This window comes from Chelonoidis abingdonii, chromosome 5 (genome assembly GCF_003597395.2).
Source record: "Chelonoidis abingdonii isolate Lonesome George chromosome 5, CheloAbing_2.0, whole genome shotgun sequence".
Classification (NCBI taxonomy): Eukaryota; Metazoa; Chordata; order Testudines; family Testudinidae; genus Chelonoidis; species Chelonoidis abingdonii.
In genome coordinates this window covers 35,540,999-35,564,290 of record NC_133773.1, presented here as the reverse complement: position 1 = coordinate 35,564,290, position 23,292 = coordinate 35,540,999, and the positions used below count along the sequence as shown (strand labels likewise).

Here is a 23,292-nt window from a genome sequence, read left to right as displayed (position 1 = left end):
TTACATCAGCCCTATAGATACCTAAACGAGGAATTTAGGTGACCGTGACCAGACATGCCCCTATCCCAATGACAGCAAGTCTAACAACCATTCCTGCGCTCAGGCAGTGCCAATTAGGCACACCTGCAGAGCACGCGCCACCTGGAGAAGGGGAGCTTAAAAAAGGTGAAGCTGGCCGCAGAGCAGTTGCCTAAGAAGAGAGGCTAATAGCAAGTCTAGGCTGAGGCAGAGAGTAGATTCCCCTTGTTCCTCTCTTGTTTAGGATAGACAGACAGGCACTTCAGCCCTGAGAGAGGAGCTCTGGAAGTCTGCTCTTTGACACTGTCCTATGGCTGGACCTAAGGAGCAGTGCCAGGATCTGGAGGTAGTTGGACTCAGAAAGGACTCCGAGAGGGAACTCAGCTCCTGTGGGGCAACAGTAAACTTGGCAGGTGCTGGGGTTCCAGAGGTGACCCAGCACAAGAGATGTGAAGAGATGACAGCTGAACCAAGGCTAAGAGCCGGCAGACAGCAGTGATCAAGGTTGAAAATTGTACCCATACTCTTCATTGGCCTAGGTAGTGAGCCTCACAAAATGAATACATATCTTCAGCTTGAGACAACAACATGCCATTGACTTCCAATCCTTGACTAAAATGTAATGAGTATTCTGCCACTCATGTTGTCCATGTAAAGAACAACATTAGAAAAACTGCTTTTGCATCAATTAACAGGTGCGGCTCTGAAACACTGCAGTATTGCAAATTTACAGTTGTCATATAACTAGTAGTCCAAAATGCAAACAAGCTGAGGCAAATAGAGCTTAAAATAGGCAAAGAGTCACGCCAAATTCAAGTTCATTGCTTACCACACTTTCTCAGGGCAGAGGAAAAAAAATTGAACCTCTATATTTCTACTGAGCCTCTTGTTGTATCAGTTTCCTGATATAAAGATGGTAACATTCATTTATTGCTGGTGTAAAGTCGCTGATTTCACTGGAATTGCACCAGGGATAAATTTGTCTCAAATGCTCAAATACCTATTCTACTGAGCATTTTGAATCCACTACGATATGTATTATGTAGACCCTTCATAACATTATAAATCATCTTATTTGACTACAAAGTTGAATTCACACTAGTGCTGGACTATAAATAATTAATAAAAATTTGCACTTTCTTAAGCAAACAGCAGGCTTCTAGTGCTAAATAATTTTTAACAAAGGGGTGAAATCCTGGCCCCAGTGAAGTAAATAGGAGTTTTGCCATTGACATCACTGGGGCCAGGATTTCACCATGTTGACAATAGCAAGCAGTCTATCAAAAAAAACAAAACCTCAAAACTGAAATGCTAAATGATACTAATATTCATCTAAAAAGGATCCACAGTGAGAGACCCCTTTGTCTGATGGAACGAGGCCTTGGGGAAATGCTGACCTTTCTTGTGGACACCACACTAAATGATTTAAGTCAATGAAACATGGTACTCAGTGAGCAATGTCTCAAATGCCAATTAAATTTTCTGTTTTGAAACAAAAACAAACTGGGTGAATTTATTACTTGTGGAAGGGGCTTTTGGAGAACTGAAGTCCTCTCTTCATCCAGGCTCAAACAGTAAGCTTTTCCATTTTGCCCTGCCAATATATCTCAGAACTATTCTGAGGGGACAACTCCTAGGACTTCCGGAGATGTTCATCTCCATGAGATGTCAAACTTTAGCTTCGCAGACTGATTACAAGGGTGCCACTCTGATGATGGCATTGTATTTCTGATGTGGATATTGTCTTACTCACTATCACTGACTCATTTCATATGAGGCATGATAATTTTTATGGATGTTTCTAACAAGGACTGGAATTGAGCTGGATGTGAAAAACTCTGTAGCCAATAACCCAGCTCCTGAGCCTGCCAGTCTCTTGCTAATTAAACTTCTTGACTTCTCCCTTCTTTTCTTAAGAAGCCAGAGGCCTTTCCTCATCATATAATCAGATTTCTGTAACTTTTTTGGCAGTTTGGGTTTTGATGTGTCTAACCATTTGTGATGACCTGTGCCCTTGGATAATGAAGTATGTATAGAGTATGCAATGTTTTCCTCTCCTTTCAGACACTAATTGGATGAAAACTGCTTATACCTGGTAAATTGAATGCACTGACATCTTTAAAAAAAATTCTCAGCTAATAGGGCAAGCTTATAAAGAGTTTTACTGATATATCTCAAATGAATAGAAAATTAAACGTTGCTGTCTTATACTGTATGCACTAAATCTAATGAACAAATTTAGTTTATTAACTGCTGTTTATATGGGTTTATGCATTTCTTACTTTTTAAATTAATTAGTGGTTTTATGATTATTTTCCCTCTAAGTCCAAGTTTATTTGCATTTAGAAACGAACTGTATAGTGTAAAGGAGGACAGCCATTAGTTAATATTTAATTACAGACCTGAGAGGTTTTTAACTCTTCCAGATAGCAGGGGCTTAAGATTTCCAGCAAGTATTTTGGGAGGTTATAAATCTAGGGCTATAAAATGGTGGTGTGTATCCTCCTTGTAAGATACTACTGACATTTCTCTGTATTATATTTTAATCATTTTTATTAATTAGCTGAGAATTATTAGCTCAGAAAAATATTTGAAATGCATTCTTTATGTACTTTTGGCACACTATTTTAATTGCAACTTTAAGCATTGTTTGTAGTCTTCATGGGGAAATTAGGAAAAATAAATGTCATGTTTCATTGAATGAAAAAACTGTCATGGGTGCTTAAGATAATACTAAAGACAAACAACCTTTGGGATACCAAAGTACTGGTGTAACTGAGAACAGAATTTCACTTAGTGTTCAGTGAAATTACTGTTACACACACAACCACTCCCTCCCCCCTCACACCCTATGTTAAAAAAACATTATTAAGGTTACAGAGTTAGGCAAATCAAAAGTAGGAAATGCCAGTATTAAGGGTGGAGTCAGGGGGAGGGGCACCGGGGAAAGTTGGCATCTATGTGCCCAGCATTTCTGCAAATTGGACCTCAGGATCTCAGGTTGGATATCCACCAAATGAGGAACATACAATTAGTTCACTGTCTCTGAAAAGCTTGGTTTAAGTGATTTGCCTAGTATCTCATAGGAACTATGTGGCAGAGGCAGGAATAGAATTAGAGCTAAGCAAATAACTGATTTTTTTTTTTGCTTCATTGGCAATTTTGTGATCTAAATACAGTCTAGCAAGTTAGAAGTTCACAGCCAATGAGCTCACTTTTTGGGTCATACAAAATGTTCTTTTTGACCCAATATGAAACATTTAGTTTTAGACTTTGAGCATTTTAAAACATTTTTGATTTGTTACAAAATAAAGAAAATTTTGAAATGAAAAGTCTTTTTGAACTGAAAAATTGAAATGTTTTGTTTTAAAAGGTCAAATCATAAGGTTTTGACTTTTTTCTCAGAATATTTTTTGTTGTTTCTACGCAAACATTTTGGCAAAACTGACAGGAATTCATGAAATGTTTAGGGATCACCGAATTTGCATTTTTAATTTTTTTTTGCCAAAAAAATTTGGTAGAAAAATGTCATCCCGCTCCAGATAGAATCCAGTTCTTCTGAACAGGACTCAACTGCCTTAACCAGAAGAACTTAACCATGAGACTATTCTTTCTCTTTTTGCAATCCCAAGCCTCACTCACCGCACACCTTCCAACTTCTGTAACAAATAAGGCAGAGGTCCTACAGATAACAACCTCCTTTACTTCACAGTCACAAATCACCTCCAGAGCAGGTCCATCCTCCTAGAACATATGAAAAAAATAGTATGTGATTTTTGTAATTAATGTACATGCACAAGGGGGCTGAATTAAAGTTGCACAGGCAATCTTAATTCTGGCATTTCCTAATTTTTGAGTGAGAAATTCCATCATGTGGTATCTAAGTATTGTCTTATTTCCCACCCTCCTTTTTTCCCCTCCAGTGGTCATTGATTTTTTATTTATTTTTTTTTTTTTACCAAATGCTGCTCAGGACTTCTTCTGCTGCAGGGAGAAGCAAGGAGACCCTCCCCATAAAAGTTTACTTTCATTTGCAAATGAATAATCAAACTGTGAAACAAGCTTTGTATTGTTCCTGCCAGGCTCCTACAGCAGCATAGCTGATATGCTGCTCATTTCGGTGATGGAGTGCAGAAGAATGTTGGGGTTGAAGTGACAGGTAGACAATGCGAAGACTGAACCACTGACCATATGGGCTTAGAGTGGCAAAGCTTTGCATTTCATAGTATAAACTGTACCAGTATAGTTTTCTTTTCTCACTCGTGCTATCTTATTACCTATTCCACATCGTAAAAAAAAAATTACTAATTAACTAACATCTAATACATTACTCACTCCTAGTATGTAAGTTGAGGAATGTAGCTAAATAAGAAGCAGGGTTTAATATTTTTAGGAAGAAAACCTCTGTTACAGCCTCAGTAAAAGAAATCTGTAATATATACAGCTAATGCCCTGGAATTAACTAATTGTCCCAAAGTAAGTTGTTCCTACAGTAGTTCTCATCCCATCAGTCATCAGAACTGTCCTTGCTAGAGTACAGATTTAAACATTTTAAGAAACAACTTAAGAACCAGTGGGAGACTGGCCAGGGAGATGCCCATTTCAAGATTTTTCAGAGAGATGTCATCCATTAAAGGATCTTTCTTTTCTTAGATGAACCACAGAATGAAGAAGTTGAGGAGTCATTGTCTTGCATCTATGAAACAGTTCTTGCAGATGGTGAGTTTGAAATTCCCTAAACTATATGAAAATAGAGCTTTAAAAAAAAAGTGTCTTTACTTCTTGTGTGTCCTGAAAGGAAGTGATCTAATCTTTCTAGAATGTGGAACATGTCTTGCACTCACACATCCACCTGCCTATCTCTCCATGGGCTTCCAGAAGAGGAAAAGGAGCTGACAGAACCATTCATAGAATATCAGGATTGAAAGGGACCTCAGGTGGTTATCTAGTCCAACCCCCTGCTCAAAGCAGGACTAATTCCCAAACAGTTTTTTTACTCCAGTTCCCTAAATGGCCCCCTCAAGGATTGAACTCACACCCATGGGTTTAGCAGGCCAGTGTACAAACCACTGAGCTATCCCTCCCCCCATTGCTTTACCCATCTAGTGTAGGGCAGAGGAGGGCCTTCCCTCTTCCATGCTGGTGGTGGGGGAAGGATCTTCCTGTAGAGAAAATGAAGTTAATATTAGCCTTCCAGTTTGTACAGTACTTTTTCTCCTGTCAAATGTCAATGCTGCTTCACTTAAAGGTGGATAGGCATGGAGCCTGATAAACTCCCCAGCCAGGTATCAGCTCCTCCAGGTGCTTTCCATTCTAGATCATTTGCTTAATAAATGCTTATTTCATCAGTCAGTGCTAAAAAGCAGGAGGAGATGGACCTTGGAGAGATGAATTCACCCCAAGCCCAGGAGAGAAAAAAAAGGTGGAATTTTCCTTCTGCTTTTAGCAAAAGAGCTCCCACATAGCACGCCCTCTACTACCAACCCTTACTTGAAGGCCTCTTCAGTAAATGTTTATTTCAGGGCTGATGTCAAGTCACACCACTATGTGAAGTCACTAGCTCAGCACCATCAATTTGCTGGCTGATGAAAAGGCTTTGATGAGATTACTAAGTGCCTTTGGGAATTCCTGGCTTAGCACCTCCATCTTGCTGGAGTCATGGCAAAGTATGAGCTTCCCTGAGGTTACTGGATCAGCAGCTCTGCCTTGTTGGCATGATGTCAGAGCACAGGATGCTGTGAGCTCATTGATTGTGAACTTCTAACTTGCTAGACTGTATTTAGATCACATATCTGTGAGTTATCTAGTTCACCATTTCTGGTTTGCTGGGCTCATGTCAAGATACAGGTATCTGTGATGTCACTAGCTCAACACCTCAATTTTCTTGGTCTGATGTCAAGCAGCAGGCCACTGATGTCTCTCATGGTCTTGGCACCTGTAGCTAACTGGGCTTATGTCAAGAAAAAGGGAATTCTGAATGACTATGGACCTCTGTCTTACTGGTCTGAAGTCAGGGAGAAGGCTTTTCTGAAGTCACTGGTTCAATATGTCCAGAACACTGGGCTGAAATACAGTCTCTTGAGGTTACTGCCCCATCCCCTGTAACTGAGTGAGCTAATGTGGAGTGGAAACATACTGGGAACATACTGGCTAAGCACCTCTAACTTGCTGGCATGATAGGAGGAGGAATAGACAATGGTGTGAGGAGGGAGAGCTGATCTTCCCGCTCAAGCCCAAGAGAAGAAAATAGTTAGGAGCTGTACTTCCCTGTGCTCCCTCTAACTTTGATCCCTGACTCTGCTATAGCCCTGCCTTCATCCTACCCACTTTGGAAAGTCATTAGTCTCACACAGTCCTTGCATTCCTTCAGCAGCAGTGCAAAGGTGAGAGGTTTCTTGCACCATATTCTCCCTTTGGTAGCTAGAAAAATCCTTGGGGAGTCACCTAGGATGATGTATAATCCCTAATGTATGGCACTTGGGAATCCCCAGTGTTTCCCCAGTTACCTTGCTATGCAATCTATAAGGCTTCCCCTGTAATCAGTGTAGAAGCTGGCTGCAATGAAAGTGTTTCCGTTTCTCTTCTCCTGTTTGGGGAGCAGGCTGCTTCCTGCCTCCTAAACACACTTTGGGATTTTGGGGATCAGGGCTGCCTCCTTGATGTTGTTGCATTAGGAAATAGCCACTTGACATCCCTGGAGATCCATGGATGGGGGAACCTGGCCCAAGAAGGAAGAGGGAATGGGATGTTTGGCTAATAGCATGTCAGTGTCTCAGAAATCAGGCAAGATAAGGTGTCAAGGGGCAGCTGGTCATGCCCTTGAAAAAGTATGTGAACCTCACAAACTAACCAGCATAGTTTGGCTAAGTGGTGACAGTTGCAAAGTGAATCCTGTAGCTTTGCTTATCTCTAATAAAAAGGGAGCTTATCCAGTGACAAAAATGTATAAAGCCTGTGCTACATAGGTGCCAAGGAGCTTCCAGTTTACCATAGAGAAATATGATCTCTGGGATAAACAGCTAAAACACAAGTAGTCGTGGAGACATTATCTGAGAGAGAAACCTGGAATGATATAATGAAAGAACTAACTTTTAGGGAAGGATTTAAGAGGAGGTAGTCTGGCCCACTGGAAGTTGGACTCTCTCTCTCTCAAGTGTACAGTCTGGCATAGAAAAGGCACAAGCTAAGAGTAGGATAATTTAGGCTTTAGCTGGAATGAAAGGTGAACAGATCAAAAGTACAAAGCTTAAATGAGAACTATGAGGCAACAGTAGTGGAAAGAACAGGAAACAGCTGACAAGACAAATGGAAAGAAAGCAAATCATGTATCTAATAAAGTAAAGATAGATGGGGAATGAGTGAGACCTAACAATCAATAAGAACTGATTGACTACTGTGAATTGTGTAAGTCCTTAAGGGAAAAGGTGAGAGTGTACATTGGAAAATGGAAAAACAATATGATCTCCGAGATCCTTTAGGGAAATATGAGTTGCAAGCAGATGTGAAAACAACTGATTTGTTAGTACCTGGGAGTGATGGAAAATATCCAGTGGTAGAATGCTGATCATAATAATGTGAATTTATGAAGGTTCATTCCTGTATCTGAGAAAAGAATTCTGATGAGTAATTTAAGTCAAAGGTATAGAAAGTGAAGCTGAATAATTTTGAGGCCAAAATAGTCTGAACAACTCAATGATTTTAGCCACTCACAACTATGCTTACATATTTACTTTGTTTCATTTCAGTGTTTTTATTCCATGTAAGAAAACAGACCAAGCTATACTAAAAAAAAATTTCAAGATATCTTATAGTTCTTCGAAAAAATTTCCATTTTTTCCCACACTGCATAGCCATTATGGCAATTTATAAACTGAGCTGGAAAAAATGAAGTAATCTTGCTGGCTTCCAGGTATATTGGTTATAATAACCATTTAACCATGCAGTTGAAAATGTTTATGCATCATTGCTGAACTAAGACAAGGTGGGAGAGGTAATATCTTTTATTTGACCAACTTTTGTTGGTGAAAGAGACAAGCTTTCAAGCTACATGGAGTTTTTCTTCAGGCCATTGTTGGACCTGTTGGAGTTAATTAATTTACTCAAAAACTAGAGCTACCTAAAATTAAAGTGCAAACGCTCCCCGACTTATGCAAGTGTTCCGTTCTGGAGTCCCTTGCGTAAGTCGAATTTTGTGTAAGTCAGGAACGTATACCCGACAGTTAAGTGCAAAAAAAAAGCTTATGGGACTTATGGAACTTTTTCTGTAAGTAGGGTTTGTGTAACCCAGGGAGCGTCTGTACACATTCAGAATAATTAAGCAGAGACTGTTCCAGTTTCATATTACAATTTTGCCTTTTTACCATTGACCTTTTCAACCTGTATTGAGTAAATGAAGAGATTAGTTCTGGGAATGATGTTAAACTGCATCATCTTCTGCCTTGTGGATACTTGTTGGTGAAGAATGGCTAAAGGATTTCACCCTGACTGAAGAGGTGCTCACACTGAAGTGATAGGCAGCTAGCAGTTCTACCTGGGTTGGCTCTGGCAGACGCTACAACCTTTGTGTCACTGAACATCCAGACTCACGCTGGCTTTTAGATTCTGGCTCAGTGGTCTAAATGGGGGGACAACAGGTCTATGGCGGCCTCCGCTTCTCCATAATTTTGCCTAGGCATGTGCGCTGAAGGTCTTAGCAAGATTGGTGCAAGGATCCGAGAGAGGCATAAGGGTCCTGGGGCAACTCCCAGGATTTCTAAGAGCCTTGTTTAGGGATGACCTGCTTGCCTCGTGTGAGGGTGGTTCTAGAAAAGGTGGATTAAATAAGCCCTGACTCATTGTTTACATTCTGGCTCAACTGTTTTCCAGAATTGCTTGCTGGAGTATTTGGAGTGTGTCCTCTGTGTACAACTTTGATCTGAATTCAGATTCGAGGAAAACAGTGATGTTGAGTAACTAACTTGCATGTTTCAGAACTGATATTGCAGCTCTTTTGGAAACTCAGGTTCTCAGATACAGGCTTCATAAAGGAGAAGGACTACTCCATTTACTGGAATGGCAAACCTGGAGCAGTAAGGAGGAGTATGATGAAGGTTTTGCTATCAGAAATGAACTTATGTCATTGTGTGAAGCTCCAAGTGCACTGTCCTTACATATCATGACACTTTGAGTTAGTTTACAGAAGGGATTCATCAACCTGTTCAGTGTCTATGCTCCATCTCTGCAGGCTAGTGGTGAGGAGAAGAATAGTTTTTACCAACAGCTAAAAGAATTGATCAGCAGGAATCCATGGAAGTAACCCATCCTAGTATTTGGAGACTTCAGTGCAAGTAGTGGGTCCAATGTTGAGATCTGGCCTGGGATTCTGGGTAGGCGTGGCACTGCACATATAAATGACAATGGTCAGAGAGTTCTTGAGATCTATGCCAGTCAAGGCTTATCAGTTACCAATACCTTCTTTGCTGGTAACATCAGAAGAACATCATGGAGACACGTGAGATCCAAGCACTAGCACCAGCTGGACGTGGTACTGAAAAAGCATACATATTTGAAAGATATCTTTCATACATGATCCTTCTAAAGCACAGACTGTGACACAGACCACTATCTTGTCTGCTGCAAAGTGAAATTTCAAGCTAAGAAGACCCACTGTAACAAAACTGCTGTACAACCTCATATTGACTTGTGTCATATCAATGATCCTGTCAAGAAATGGCTTCTTAATGAAGAAGTAGCAAAGATAGCTGGAACGAATGAAACTGCATCAGATGCATGGGAAGTCATGAAGACAAATATATACAATACGGCAATCAAGACTTTTGGAAAGAGTACTAGGAAAAATATTGACTGGTTCTTAGACCATTTGAAGATACTGCTGCCACTCATTGAGAGGAAGAGATCTGCCCTGATCACCTACAAGTCTACTATTACTGATTTGTTCAACAGCCCAAGAGCAGCTTGTAAGGTAGTTAAATAGCTTCCAGGAAGTGTGCTCAAGAATTTTGGCTGGGTCTTTGCAACAGAATTCAACAGTCAGCTGACACAGCTGACAGTCAACAGTTGTATGAGGGCATTAAAAAGGCCATTGGGTCAGTATATAACAAGACAGCTCCACTGGAAGATCTGGATGGCAATATTATAACCGATAAAGGGAAGCAACTGGAGAGGTTGACTGAGCACTATGGAATGATATACTCAAGGGAGTCCGTAGTAGACCAACGTGCTGGACAAATTGCCTGAGTTTGAAGTTATGACTTTGCTGGATGCCAAATCTACACAAGAGGAACTTGAACAAAGTATCAAAAAGATTTCCAACAAGAAAGCTTCAGGATCTGACTATTTACCTGCTGAAATCTACAAATGTGCGAAGACTCGCTGCACATTGCATGAGGTATTGCTACTCTGTTGGAAGGAAGAAACTGTTCTGTGAGATTTTAAGGTTGCATGTTTCATCCAACTCTATAAAAACAAAGGAGACAAGTGACTGTAATAACAGAGATATCTCTCTTCTTAACATCTTGGAAAAAATCTTAAGTCATATTCTTTTACCTAGACTTCAGATTTAGCTGAGAGAATCTATCCTGTGAGCCAGTATGGCTTCTGCTCAGGAAGGACCACCATATACATGGTCTTCTCTGTAAAAAAACTGCAGGAAAAGTGAAGACGGGAGTGTATTCCACTGTACATGGCTTTTATAGATTTAACAAAAGCCTGATCAATCGGGGCTTTACATTGTTCTGAAAAAGCTTGGTTGTCCACCTATATTGCTAAACCTTGTGAAATCCATACATGATGGCATGAAGGCAACTGAAATGTATGAAAACCAAGAGTCTGATTCATTTGATATCAAACAATGGAGTGAAGCAGGGTTGCATACTGGCTCCTACATTGTTTAATATTTACTTCTTATTCCTGCTTCAGCATGTGTTCCATGATGTTCAAGAGGGTATCTGTCTTAGCATGAGACATGATGGAGGTTTGTTTAACATTGCAAAGTTCAGAGCTAAGGTGAAGGAAGTCATTGTAAGGGACCTGTTGTTTGCAGATGATGCAACCCTTGTGGCTCATAATGTATGCAACATCTACAACATCTTATTACCAAGTTTTCTGATTCATACAAAATCTTTGAGCTAGCAATGAGCTTGAAGAAGACTGCTGTTGTGCACCGAGGATCTTCAGAACCAGTTCCAGATATGAGCTTAGATGGTATTCCTCTAGATGCTGACCAGTTTTGCTACCTTGGCTCTACTGTTACCAGTAATTTAGGTCTTGATGCTGAGCTTAATAGTAGAATTGGCAAGGCAGTCAGGAACAGAGCACTATATTGCAAGACAATGCCCGGAACAATAACAAATTGTCAACTAATGTGAAAATCTGTATTTATGAGGCGTATTTTATCCACTTTTCTATATGGCTTAGAAACATGGATAACTTATACCAAAAGACTAAACAGTTTTCATATCAGATGTTTGCAAAAACTTTTTCTAAGAAAATGGCAAGACAGGGTGACAAATGTGGAAGTGTTAAATCATACTGGTATGTCATTCATGGGAACGTTAATTAGTAAAAAAAAAAGACTCAGGTGGCTTGGACATGTCAAGTGGATGCCGGATTACAAGATCCCAAAGTGTGTGCTGCTGTACTCTGAAACTCATGAAGGGTCTAAAAAGGGAGGCAAATGGCTGCACAGATTTCAGGATATTTGCAAAATATGATTTAGTATCCGTTGAAACCTCTGTGGATGATTGAGAAAGGAGTGCAGCATGGCACTCTAGTTGGAGGAGTCATCTTGTAGATGGAGCAAGGCGTTGTAGATGAAGTGAGGCAGACTGGATCAAGCTTTGGGATGACCAGTGTCAGAGGAGGAAAGAATCTGTTGCTTGGATTCAGAGCATTGCTAGTGCATGGTAGTGCCCCAACTGCGGATGGAACTGTCACTCACGCATCTTACTCAGCAGCCATCAAAAAACTCATCTGCGCATATGCCATGCACTGTAAAGAGTGATGATGCCATTGAAGTAAAGAGCTGGATAAACTGGGCATCACAGGTTGACATTGAGGCCTAATGGCTGACCACTAGAAAGTTTAACTTCAGATATATGTGTCTGCTCAGAAATCTGATCTAACCATGAGCAGCATGATTTGTTCAAGGGTAGGTCAGAGCTACATAACAAAATTGATGGTCCAGCTTCTGAAGGTTAGGCAGAAGAGCTCCCAGACCACCTCTGATCAAAGTAGCCCATGCTGTAGCCTGATGGGTTTCTTTATAACTCCTTTTGATAAAAAATGCCTATCCCAGACTCCAGGCACTATTGGCATAATTAAAAATATGATGCCAAAAAAGCCTGCAGCTTACTTTCATCCCCAAACCAGAAAATAACTAACAATACTAACAAACAGTATTCTTGTTTGTAAGTCTTGTAGCATACCGTACAGGTCAACAAGTTTGGGCTATTTCAAACCAAAGGTGAGAGTGAATTCCAACATGGAGAGTCCCTTATGGAGAATGCTCTGCTGATAACCCACTTTAAAAATAAAGTTATTTCTGTCCTCAGTCCTTCTGATGACAGCTGCTGTGGACAGTATAGCATGAGGAGAGATGGTCTTTCAGGTTGGCATTGGGTCCAGACCTGAAGACCTTACTCAGATAAAAGTTAAGTGATTCTAATGCTGGTAGCTTGTGGTTCCTTAGTATTATATTTCAGCTGAATAGCTGGGCAGGTATCCCCTTCACGTAGAGAGGCTGGAAGATAAATTCTGACTTCTTGAGGTACTCCTCTCTCCCTACTCCAGGCTATGTCACCATGTAGAGTAAGACACAACATGGTTTAGTGGATAGGAAACACTGGACTGGGACTCAGAATACATGGTTTTTATGACCAGTTCTGCTACTGACCTATGTGACCATGGGCAAGTAGTCACTTTACCTTACTGTGCCTCTGTTTCCTCTCCCACAATTGGTCTATCTTGTGTGTCTAGTTTGTAAGCTCTTTGGGAGAGGGGCTGTCTCTTACTATGTGTTTGGTATAGTGCATAGTATTTTGACCATATGATTAATATTAGATTAGTGCTTGGAGGTCCCAAGAGTGTTAAAGACTTGTGAGTGACTGTAACCATGTAGCCATGTGTACATGCATGTGGTAGTGCAATTGTGTATGCAGACTTCGGAGCTGGAAATCTCACCCTTATTCTAAAGCCACAGTCTGGTTGGTAATTTCAGTCTTTTTGATGTCACACCCATAGACTGGTGTGTGGCTGGCAGTCAACAGGGAGAAACCGTATATAGTAAACTGTGTCTTGCTGGGAATTTTATGGCTTTTAAAGGAACTGTGTTTCTGATGCTTACTTTATTTTTGGTGAGCAACTTTTCTTTCAGACAACAGGACCATTTTGGATTCATAGACAATACTGACCAGTTCACAGATAACACATGCACGAACATTAATTTTTGATAGAAGAGCTCAAGCATGTAAGTAGAAAATGGGATTGAAAATGATTTTGAGCAAAACAAACCAATCCAGATAGTGTGACACAGGCATTCAAGTATGGCCTCTCCTTTGTTCACCCACACATCCGATAAATGCCAATGGAATTGTTATGTTGCTCAGATATCAGGACTGGTTCAAAGGAAGGTCAGTACTTTTGGCATAAGGATCATAAAGATTTTGGGGGGGTTATTTTTACAAATTGGGAATAATTTCTGTTAATATGCAGTGCAGATTTGTATCTGCACTTGAAGTGCTTTAAAATTGAGAGTTTCTCAGGGCCTCTAACCATTAACAAAAGAAGTCTTCCTTCTCAACAGAGCACAAAGAGTCAGGCTTTGAAATGATGTGTTTGCAAGAGACTTATTAGTAAAAAGGAAATTAAACCCTTAGTTTCTCAGGTTACATATAGGGGCCCCTACTGCCTCCATGTCCCTCTCAGCCCTCCCCTCATCAGTAGCAAAATGGCTCACAGAGTTGCCATGTTGTCATTGGTTCCCACCTAGCAGATATACCCATGTGAGCCCTCTAAAGGGGCAGAGAACATTTAGAATTAGTTATCCCTGCATATTTACCTGGCATAAATTTATGCTGGATTCTAAAGGGAACACAAAGTGTATAGAAATGATTCCTTGATTCCTCCACACTCCAACAGGCTATGACTTATTTTTCCACAAAACTACACTGAGGGATTAAATTCCCAATCCTGAAAATCACTTACATGTGTGCTTTAGAAGGCCTTTGGTGGATTCAGTAGGACACGTAAGCACATGCAGATCTTTACTCACATGAGTGATCCCATTGAGTCTAGTTGTACCACTCACAAGCTTAAAGCTAAGTATTCGCTTAAGAACTTTGCCGAATCAAGGCTAAATACAGTGGGGCTGAACATATCACAATCTGAAGGACCTGTATTGCATAAACACCTTTCCAATCTGCACTGCCTTCTTAGCCCAATGCATGATTAAGTCACTTTCAATCCTCTCCATTGCTACATGATGTAAGGGGACATAGGGACCTTGTTCAGTAGTGAACATACACTTTTGCTCTTCAATTAAAATTGCTGTACCACTTTCAGTTCTCTACTGAGGACCACAAGGAGGTTTGTATGTGTAAAGGCTGAGTAAAAACTGAGTAGGGATCTCAGGCTTTGGCCATGAGTCTTTTACCATGGTAACCTTAGAAAACATATGAATGTTTCATTAAGTTATTTTGCTGTTTTTAACACCCAGAGCCTGTCACGCACATTGTTGATTCAAAGTATATAATGAGCATCAAATATCAAAACAGAGATAATTTGTGAACCTCGTAGATTGCAATAAGGATTAAATAGAGTACATTTGAAAGGTTAGAATTCATTTTGGGCAGGAGGTTGGATGTCAAGTATAGGTTGTCAGGAACTGTGGTAAGGCATTCATGAAAAATTCTGTTTATGCAGAGGAATACAATTTCAAAAAAATTTCATAAGTTCTCTTGAGAATGTGGAATTGAAAGCTATAATGCATTCCAAAAGGTTTTGCATAAAATATGCTGGAGTAATATGTCACATAATACGAATTAGGAAGAAAGATTGAAATAAAATTGAAAGCATCGATGCCGAATCCAACTAAACAGTTAACTCTTAAAGTTTATGTAACAGATACATAGCTAATATTTGGTTACTGAGTTATGAAGCTAAACTTTTTATATTAATCTTTTTTAGGTATGAAAAACAGCAATAGATATTTGTCAAAGTGTGCCAAAGAAAGTAGCCTGTGAGATAGAGCATTACTTTCTATAATGGACTATAATTCTTAGGAGTATCTTAAATACCCAAAAAGAACAGGAACACTTGTGGCACCTTAGAGACTAACACATTTATTTGAGCATAAGTATTCATAGGCTATGGCCCACTTCTTCGGATACATAGAATGGAACATATAGTAAGAAGATATTGTGATGGGGCAAGGCCAAATGGCTACAGTAAAGTACTGAGAAACAGGTATGTTAGCCTATTGGCATCCCAGGGGTGGGCGGGCGAAGCCCGCCCACTTCTAAAGGACCTCCCCCCAGCCTAAGGGGAGGATCCACAGGTCTAGAACACCAAGTGATTCCGAGGGACAACGAATGAAAAAACAGGATCAGGAGTGAGGTCACAGGGCTAAACGAAGGGAACCGGATGGGGCACGAGCAGAGAACCCCGGACAACCCCACTGCTCCTCAAAGGCATCAAGGACGCAGTGGACGCGCCCAGAGGAACTCCGCCCGGATGCATGAACAGACGGAGGAACGGAAATAGGCCCTACAGTCGCAGGAAATCCCGTCGGCCAACCTCCTCTCCCTGGTGTTGTAGATGGCTAGTTGGCAGAGCCAAGAGGAGGTTGAGAAGGAGATCCGTGACTTCGGTGGGCCACGGATGGGGAGTGCATAGATAAAAGGTGAGGGGAAAGTGCAACCAGAAACACAAAAAGATATTCAGGAGGAGCCGGAACAGGGCTGCAACCTGGCGCACTCCAAGTAAACGTGCGCCAAGGTCTCCTTCTCGCCACAGAAACGGCAGGTGTCGGGGACAGGGGTGAACCGCGCCAAGTACACACCCGTGCTCACGGCCCCATGAAGGAGCCGCCAACTGACATCCCCAGTGGCCGCGGGACTAGGGCAGAGTCCCCCACGGGGCTTCTCACCCTCGAGAGGTGGCAGGAGTCCCGCCATTTGTATCAGGACGGGACGCAAGGTGAGGTAGTGAAGACTGTGGAGCACGAGTGTGTACAGATGTTTCCGTGGCGCGGTCTGGAGCAGAACTTGCAGCCGGCTTGCAGAGAAAGGGTGAGGGGCCGATTGGGTCCACGGGGCAGGGGCCCTATAAAAATGTCCATGGGGCCTGGGTGGAGGGTGGGCGGGGCGTGCCCTCTCAGGACCCGGTCGAGTAAGCCCGAGCAGCAGGCAGCAAAGCGGCCCTTACCTCCTGAAGTACGTGCCTGGGAGTATGAGATCTGGAGAGCCCATGCGCCGGCGAGCGTCAGGGATCCAGCCAATCTCCCGGTCGTAGTCCAGGAGGTCTCCGACCCTGGTATCCCGCCAAGACCAGCCTCGCGCACCGCGGGGACTCCACACCCTGCACACGAAGCTGGGGATTCTGTAGCAGGGCTCCGCGAGGAGGTCGGCCCCCACGGGGGCCGCCACGGACCTGGTCGCGGAAAAGAGCTTCCAGGTCCGGAGGAGGTCTTGGTAGAAACGGCAGCCCGGAGAGGTCTCGCGGAAGACCTCTCGGATGGAGGTAAAAGAGCTGCCGGTCGTATCGGAGCCTCGAAGCGGCGGAGGAAGGTGTGCGCCAGTACGCTCCACGCCGGACTACCCGCACCATACAGGAGCCTCTGCAGGGCCTGGAGGCGGAAGCACGGACCTGAGTGCGAAGGCACTTCAGGCCCTGCCCCCTTCCTCAGGGACAGGTGGAGGACCCTGCAGAGACCCAGTGCGTCCCTGGCCAAAGAACCAGAATCCTCGTCCGGAGGTTGGTCAGGAAATCGGGGCCGGGACCAGGGTGTTGAGCCGGTACCAGAGCATGGACAGGACCAGTTGATTAAGCACCAGTGCCCTCCCCCGAAGGGAGAGGCACCGGAGTAGTCCCGTCCATTTCCGGAGCCGCCCCGCCACCCTGCCCTCCAACCGTGCCAGTTCTCGGCGGAGACGGATGCGTGGAGAGAAGGTAAACGCCGAGATAGGCAGCGGACCGCGCTCCACGGATGGCCTGAAGCGCGGGTGGGAGGGAGCTCGCCTGCCACCCTGCCCCGACCACCAGGCCAGAGCTCTTGACCAGTTAACCGGGCGGAGGAGGCCGCCGAGTACACAGCCTGGCAAGCCTCCACCCGCGCAAGTCGCCCGGGTCCTGGACCCGAGGAGCACATCGTCAGCGTGACGCCGACAGGACCAGCCGCAGCTCCGGCTCCCAAAGCACCAACCCGTCAACCTCTCGGCGGAGGAGACAAGGAAGGCTCGATCGCCAGGGCGTACAGCGGGCCCGAGAGGGCACCCTGCCGCACCTCCCGAAGCTGACGGCTCGGTCGGGTCCAGTGGCCTGACCAAGACCACTCGCAGACGTACGCACTGGAGAACACATCAAGAGGCTCGAAGCGAACGCTCGCAAGAGTTACCCAGGAAGTACCCGTGATCCATCACTGTTCGACGACGCTTCTCTGATCCGGGACAGGAGATATGGGCGAACGACAGACCTCCACACCCTATTCCAGAAGGTCCCGGACCAGCATACAGTTTATCAGATAGTGCGGAGCCCGGGCGGTGTAGGGTCGGTCTGGATGGACGCACGTCCACCAGCACGACCCTAGGTAGCGAGATGGCCTATTGCATGCTTTTGTTCCGGCTAGAGGCGAGATGGACGCCAATTCCGATAATCGCGAGGTCCCCTCTTCGGCCAATAATGGGCTAGCACGCTGCATGCACGAGAGAGGGGGACCCCGCTTGCAAAGACCTCGGCCCAGCGTGACCAGGTCTGGGCCGAGACGTCCCCAGAACAACGCGGTAATGAACTCCACGTTGTCAGCCTGTCCATTGCCCGGGATCTTAATTGCGTGGGCAATGCGCGAGAGGGCTTCCGCGAGACGCCGCAGAGTGAGCAGCTCCCAGTCCGGTCAACGGTCACCCGCCGTGCCGCCGTCGGAGGCCGTCCCAGAGTCACTCTGCAGCGTTAGGATCGATCGGATCCGGGGAGAAAAGGGACCGCGATAGAAGGCCTGGCCTCCATCGCACATCGTCCGCGGGTCCGTGCAGGGAGGGTGCCGTCGTCGCCGGAGGCAGGTAGAAGGTTCTTGTGGCCCCCTGCCTTTTTCCAGGGCGCTAGAAAGAAGCGGGGCCGCGGCTGCCCATCTCCCGAAGGAGGCGGTATGCAGGGATCGCACAAGCAAGCTCCCCGGGCTCTCGATGTCATCGAGGGCTCGACCCTCCCGCTTCTCCCGTGCCACGCTCCGCAGAGGGATGGATCCTCGGGGCCTGGCGGCCGACGCCTCTCCGACTCCAAGACCTCCCGCCTCGCGCTGGCTTATGGCCGCATCCACCGCCGGGCGGCGGCCCCCAGGGTCGTGTCCGGCGAAGGCCGGGCCGCCGCGCAGCCTTCCCCAGTCCACCACCGCGCCGCCGAGCGAAACAGGCGCGCCGCTGCCTGCGCCGTCCAGCGCAGACATCTCCCAGGGGAGCCCGAAGCCCGCCCTCTCAGGTCTATATTATAATGGCCCCTAGGCCGGCCGGCTCTCCGCGCAGAGAGAGGCCTGTCACAGGTGGCAAGCTATGGTGATCCGACAAAGCGCGGGCACGGCCCGAGCGCACGGAGGGCATGGGCCGTCAAGGTGGAAACCGTGATAGATTAAGTATCGCGGTCCGCCGGGAGGGCACGACCGTGGGCTGCCCTCACCGGCGAAGGTGCAACGTCGGAACGTCGGATCCGGGTGCCGTGGTCGGGCCAGCGTCCACCAAGGTCAGTGCGTTCGAGAAATCTCCCCGGGCCGTAACGCGGCCGCGGCCGGCAGCTCGCTGAGTCCCGGCGCCCGTTCCGGTCATAGGGTGGTATTAAAATCCCCTCGCCAGGACCAGGCACCTCACGAGGACCAGGGAGCCGAGGAGGCGGGACGCTGCTGAAAAAATGCAACCTCGTCCGGGCCCGCTGTCGGGGTAAGCATTGACAGATTCAACCCAAGCCCTCCATGGCGACCGGAGGTGCAGCAGGCGGCAGGCACAAGCTCAGCGGACGCCCAGCACCTCGGGCCGTAGGGTCGGGGAGAACAAGGTCGCCACCCGCCGGCTGCAAACGCGAGAAGTGGCTAAAGTAGGCCTCGTTCCCCCACTCCAGCCGCCAGCTAGCTTCAGCGGCCGGATCCGTATGGGTCTCCTGCAGGAAAATCACAGAGTAACCCCCCTCCCGGAGGTAGGAGAGCACCTGGTTCCTGCGGAGACCCATCCTACAGCCCCGGTGTTTAACGTTGCAAAGATGATCGGTGCCATGAGGAGGGCTGGGGGGATCCTCGCCAGCAGACACGCCCACAGCCTCCGGCAGGCCGCGCAGCAATCCTGACCCCATAGGAGGTGACTTAACGAGTCACGGAAGAGCGGACCCGCTGGTAGGCTCGCGGCGGCCCTGCTTCCCGGTCCTCTTACCCTCCCCCATGAGGTGCCCTCGCTGGCGCCGGAGGGACCTTGATGGAAATCCCCCCAGCGCTGGAGCGCTAGATGGACTTTTGTTAACGGTAGGCCACGGACGTCGTCGAGGAAACTCCCGCAAGCTCTCCTCTTAGCGCATGGGGGGGGTCACCGACCGATGACTGTTCCCCCAGTGGGGCCCCGTTCATCAGCCTCCGTGCCCACGAGGGCGTGGCATGGCAGGGGGCAGGGTACCCCCTACGCGGCGTCCGATGGGCCGCGCCACGGGCGACCCGCCCTGCTGGCACCCGGTCAACAAGGTGGTGCGGGAAGAGAACAGCAGCCCTGGGTGGTCTGGGAAAGGAAATAACCAATGCGGAAGCCGCACCTGGGGCATTTCCCAGGGCGGCACTGGGCATACAGGGGGTGCGGGGGACAAGGATCAGGGCTAACAGGAGTTAGGGCGGTATCAGGATGGAGATTCTTGGTGAGAGGGGGCAGAGATCGGGATCCTGAGCCCCGTATTAGGTGATGATGCCGGTGGGACGGTGCTCCTGTGTCTGGTCAGGCTCTGGGATCTGTGGAAGTGGAGGGGACCCCTAATTGATGCCGGGCACCAGCCAGTAGTGGACATGGGCAGGCCTCGGGTCATCTGGAATACGATGTTTGTCATGGGGTCCGCCGGCCTAGGAAGAGGGCGGGTTTCCAACCAAGAGGATCCCCCTTGGGAACCGGTCTCGGCAGCGGTGGCACTGGCTTGTCGCCTTAATGGGCTCGGCTGCCAGAACTGAGGGCCACCCGCAGCCGGGTCGTACGGAAGGAATCCCGCGGACCCTCAGAGGTGGGATGCAGAAGTAGCGGTAAGGGGAAAGGGAACCTCGGACAGGACCGGAAGAAGGGATGTTCGCCCGAGATCGAGGCCCGCTTGGCCAGAGGGTCGTCCCGTCCCCCTGCGTGACTGGGGGTCAGACCCAGCCGCGATCTCCGCAAAGATGGAAGGTGAGATCGCCCTCCACCGACCCTCAGGGGCCTTCCTCGCTAGCACCGAGGTGACACCCACGCGGCCATCGCAGAGACGATTGAGTTGGAGAGGGGAGTGAGAGAGGTTCCTCTTGGGTCTTCCACGGTGAGGGACCCCGAGAGGGGCGGGCGTTTACCCTTCGGTTGCTGCCACTGATCTGGCCCCAGCCGGTACCACATAAGTGTGGAGTCATCATGGGGCAAGGCGTGAAGGCTCGTCATCGCGCCCCCTTCCTGTCTCCGGGGGGCCTCCGAATCTGCAGGGTTTAACGAGACTCGAGCCTTCCGCTTGCCCCGCTTCCCTGCATCTTAAGTTACCAGCCCTCCATGGCATTCATCCGTGGGGCTGGCTAAAGGTGGTCGATGGGGGTGCGAAGGCATATGTCAGGGCTTCCTAGTGAGGCAGTGGTGGACGGGCAGAAGGTGAGGTGAAGATTCCCCCTGGTTGGACAAAAGCCCTCTCCCATCACCGGCGGTATCCCCGGCGCATCGCCCTCTTAACTAGCGAGTGACCGAGGGAAGGAGGAGGAGGTTGGCACTTCGGTGCCTGGCGGCAGGGGGTCCTCGATGGACTAGGCCGGCACCGTTCCGGGGCTCTAGGGGTCCGGTCGCTCCTCCGTGCTGTGCAAGGGCAATCCCTCCGGATGTGCCCCATCGTCGCTCAGAGGGTAGCACCGGTGGCCCCCGTCGGATAGTGCACCCGTAGTGGGCCCCTGGTGGTGGACAGAAGACCCTCGTAGCGCCTCCCCGCTCAGCTGCCGCCGCGGCATGTTGTAATGCGGCTACTTGCCGGCGGAATCGTAGATGGACGTACGGGGAGGCGGGTCCTTGCAGCCCAAGGGAGAGGGCTGATGACGGGATGGGGCGGCCCCAGGCAGAGAAATTGGCGTGGCTAACAGGGCGGCTTGCAGGATAGGAGGACGGAGGTTATGGGACCAAGTCGTGGACCCCCAGGTCTTCCATACGGTCGTCCAGGGGGACGAACACGCCCCCACCTAGGTCCCTCTCTACGCGCCTCCTGTGCGGCGGCCTCCGATGCAGGAGAAGACCACCGGATTCTCGCGTACATTTTGAGGCCGCCGCGGTATGGCGTGTCCCCCACCACCGTCGCAACGTCCGCACGTAGGTCTCCACGTGGCGGCGAGGCGGGCCACCAGGAGGCATACGGACGCTCCGTGCTTCCTGTCAATGTGGAAAGGTCCCCGGCACTGTAGATGGTTGGTGGAACGGTGGTCGTTAGGAGCGGCTGCAGGCGGGGGGCCGCCGCCACCTGGGCGTATGCCTTGGGGCCGGGGGAGGGACACCCGCCAACTTGCGTGGAGGAATAAGCGGGGAGGAGCCGCAGCTCGGGAGCTAGCTGGCAGTGGGGAAGGTTCCGCCATGGAGGGCCTGCCTTTTTTGGCGGGGCTTACCCTTCTTCCCACCCCGACCCTTGCGCCACGGCTGGGGGAGCTCTCCGAATTCGGAAGGGGTGGAGGGCGTTGGCAGCAGCGGAGGTCTCCCCGGTACTCGTCGCTGCAAGTTGCCCCAGCAGGGCGTGTCAGTGAAGGCAGCGGCGGTTGAGGTGAGAAGGCTACGGGCCGGACATCGGGCGGCAGGTGGGAGGAGGGCAGTGGGAGCATCGCTGTGGTGGCCTCCCCTGCCGCGTCCCCCGCCATAACTGAGTGGCGGGGAGTGGGTACAAACAGCGAGGGGAGGGAAGGAGAGAGGCGACCACCCCTCCCCGTAGGCTGCTGCCAGGGGAGGAGGGGATGCCAGAAAGGAAGGCTAAAGGGGTGCGGGGAGCAGCCAAGACCTACCGGGGTTGGAAGGTACAGAGACACGAAAGCAGAGGGGAGTTCCGGCTCCTACCAGTTGCATGGGTATCAGGGACAAGGCAGATGGGCGGGAGTGCAGTGAAGCAAGGGAAAAAACTCAACATGTACGGGACGGGCCACAAACCGGTGGGTGGGGGCGTGGCGGACGAGGGGAGGACCAATCAGGGCAGAGGGAGCACAGGGTTGGGGGGAGAAGGGGCTAGCTTGTGGAATGGGGCAGAGGGACCACGGGGATAGCTGCTAGGGCTGGGGCAAAACTTAGCAGGGCCAACAGGGGAAATAGGTGTGGGCGGACAAAAAGGAAAGTGGATCAGTTCAGGGGGGGGAAGTGGTGCTGGCCCACAGGCACTTGTGCTCTAATCAATTAATTATAGGCTGCTGCTCGCTCTGCAGCCAAATGTATGCACGGACCGCTGCCGGTGGGTGGATCAGTTGCGAGCAGGCTCAGTCCCAGAGGCAGGAGCTCAAAGGCGAAGGAAAAAACGCCAGCGCAGGGCGCGCCTGGGAGGGGCAACGATGTGGTGGTGGGCGAAAGGAACACAGATTAGGGACGGCAGTGCTCCCCGCCACCACTCCCCGGTGTCCCAGCAGACCTTCAGTCTCCCAAACCCCACCACAGAGCACAGGTAAAAATACTATACAGTCCAGAATTAACCCTCCACAGTTGGGTCTTCACTGTGGTCTCCAACAGCAGGCGGTCTCCGCTCCTCCTCCTTCACCTCCTTCCGGGCTCCACAGCTCGCAGGAGCCTTCTCCCAGTAGTCCATCATGCTCTCCAGGTGGTGGTGGTTTCTTGGTGTACAGGCAGGTGGACCCGCTCAGAGAGGTGTCCT

General features: G+C 48.1%; 1 protein-coding gene across 2 annotated transcripts in view; it reads left to right on the top strand.

The window, feature by feature from the left end:
- Positions 1-23,292, top strand: part of BANK1 (B cell scaffold protein with ankyrin repeats 1) — a 310,492-nt gene that overhangs the window by 49,258 nt on the left and 237,942 nt on the right. For both annotated transcript variants that reach the window (XM_075066227.1, XM_075066228.1), the window contains exon 3: positions 4,672-4,737. In XM_075066227.1, coding sequence (XP_074922328.1) covers positions 4,672-4,737 — 66 coding nt within the window. The remainder of the gene's footprint in view (positions 1-4,671; positions 4,738-23,292) is intronic.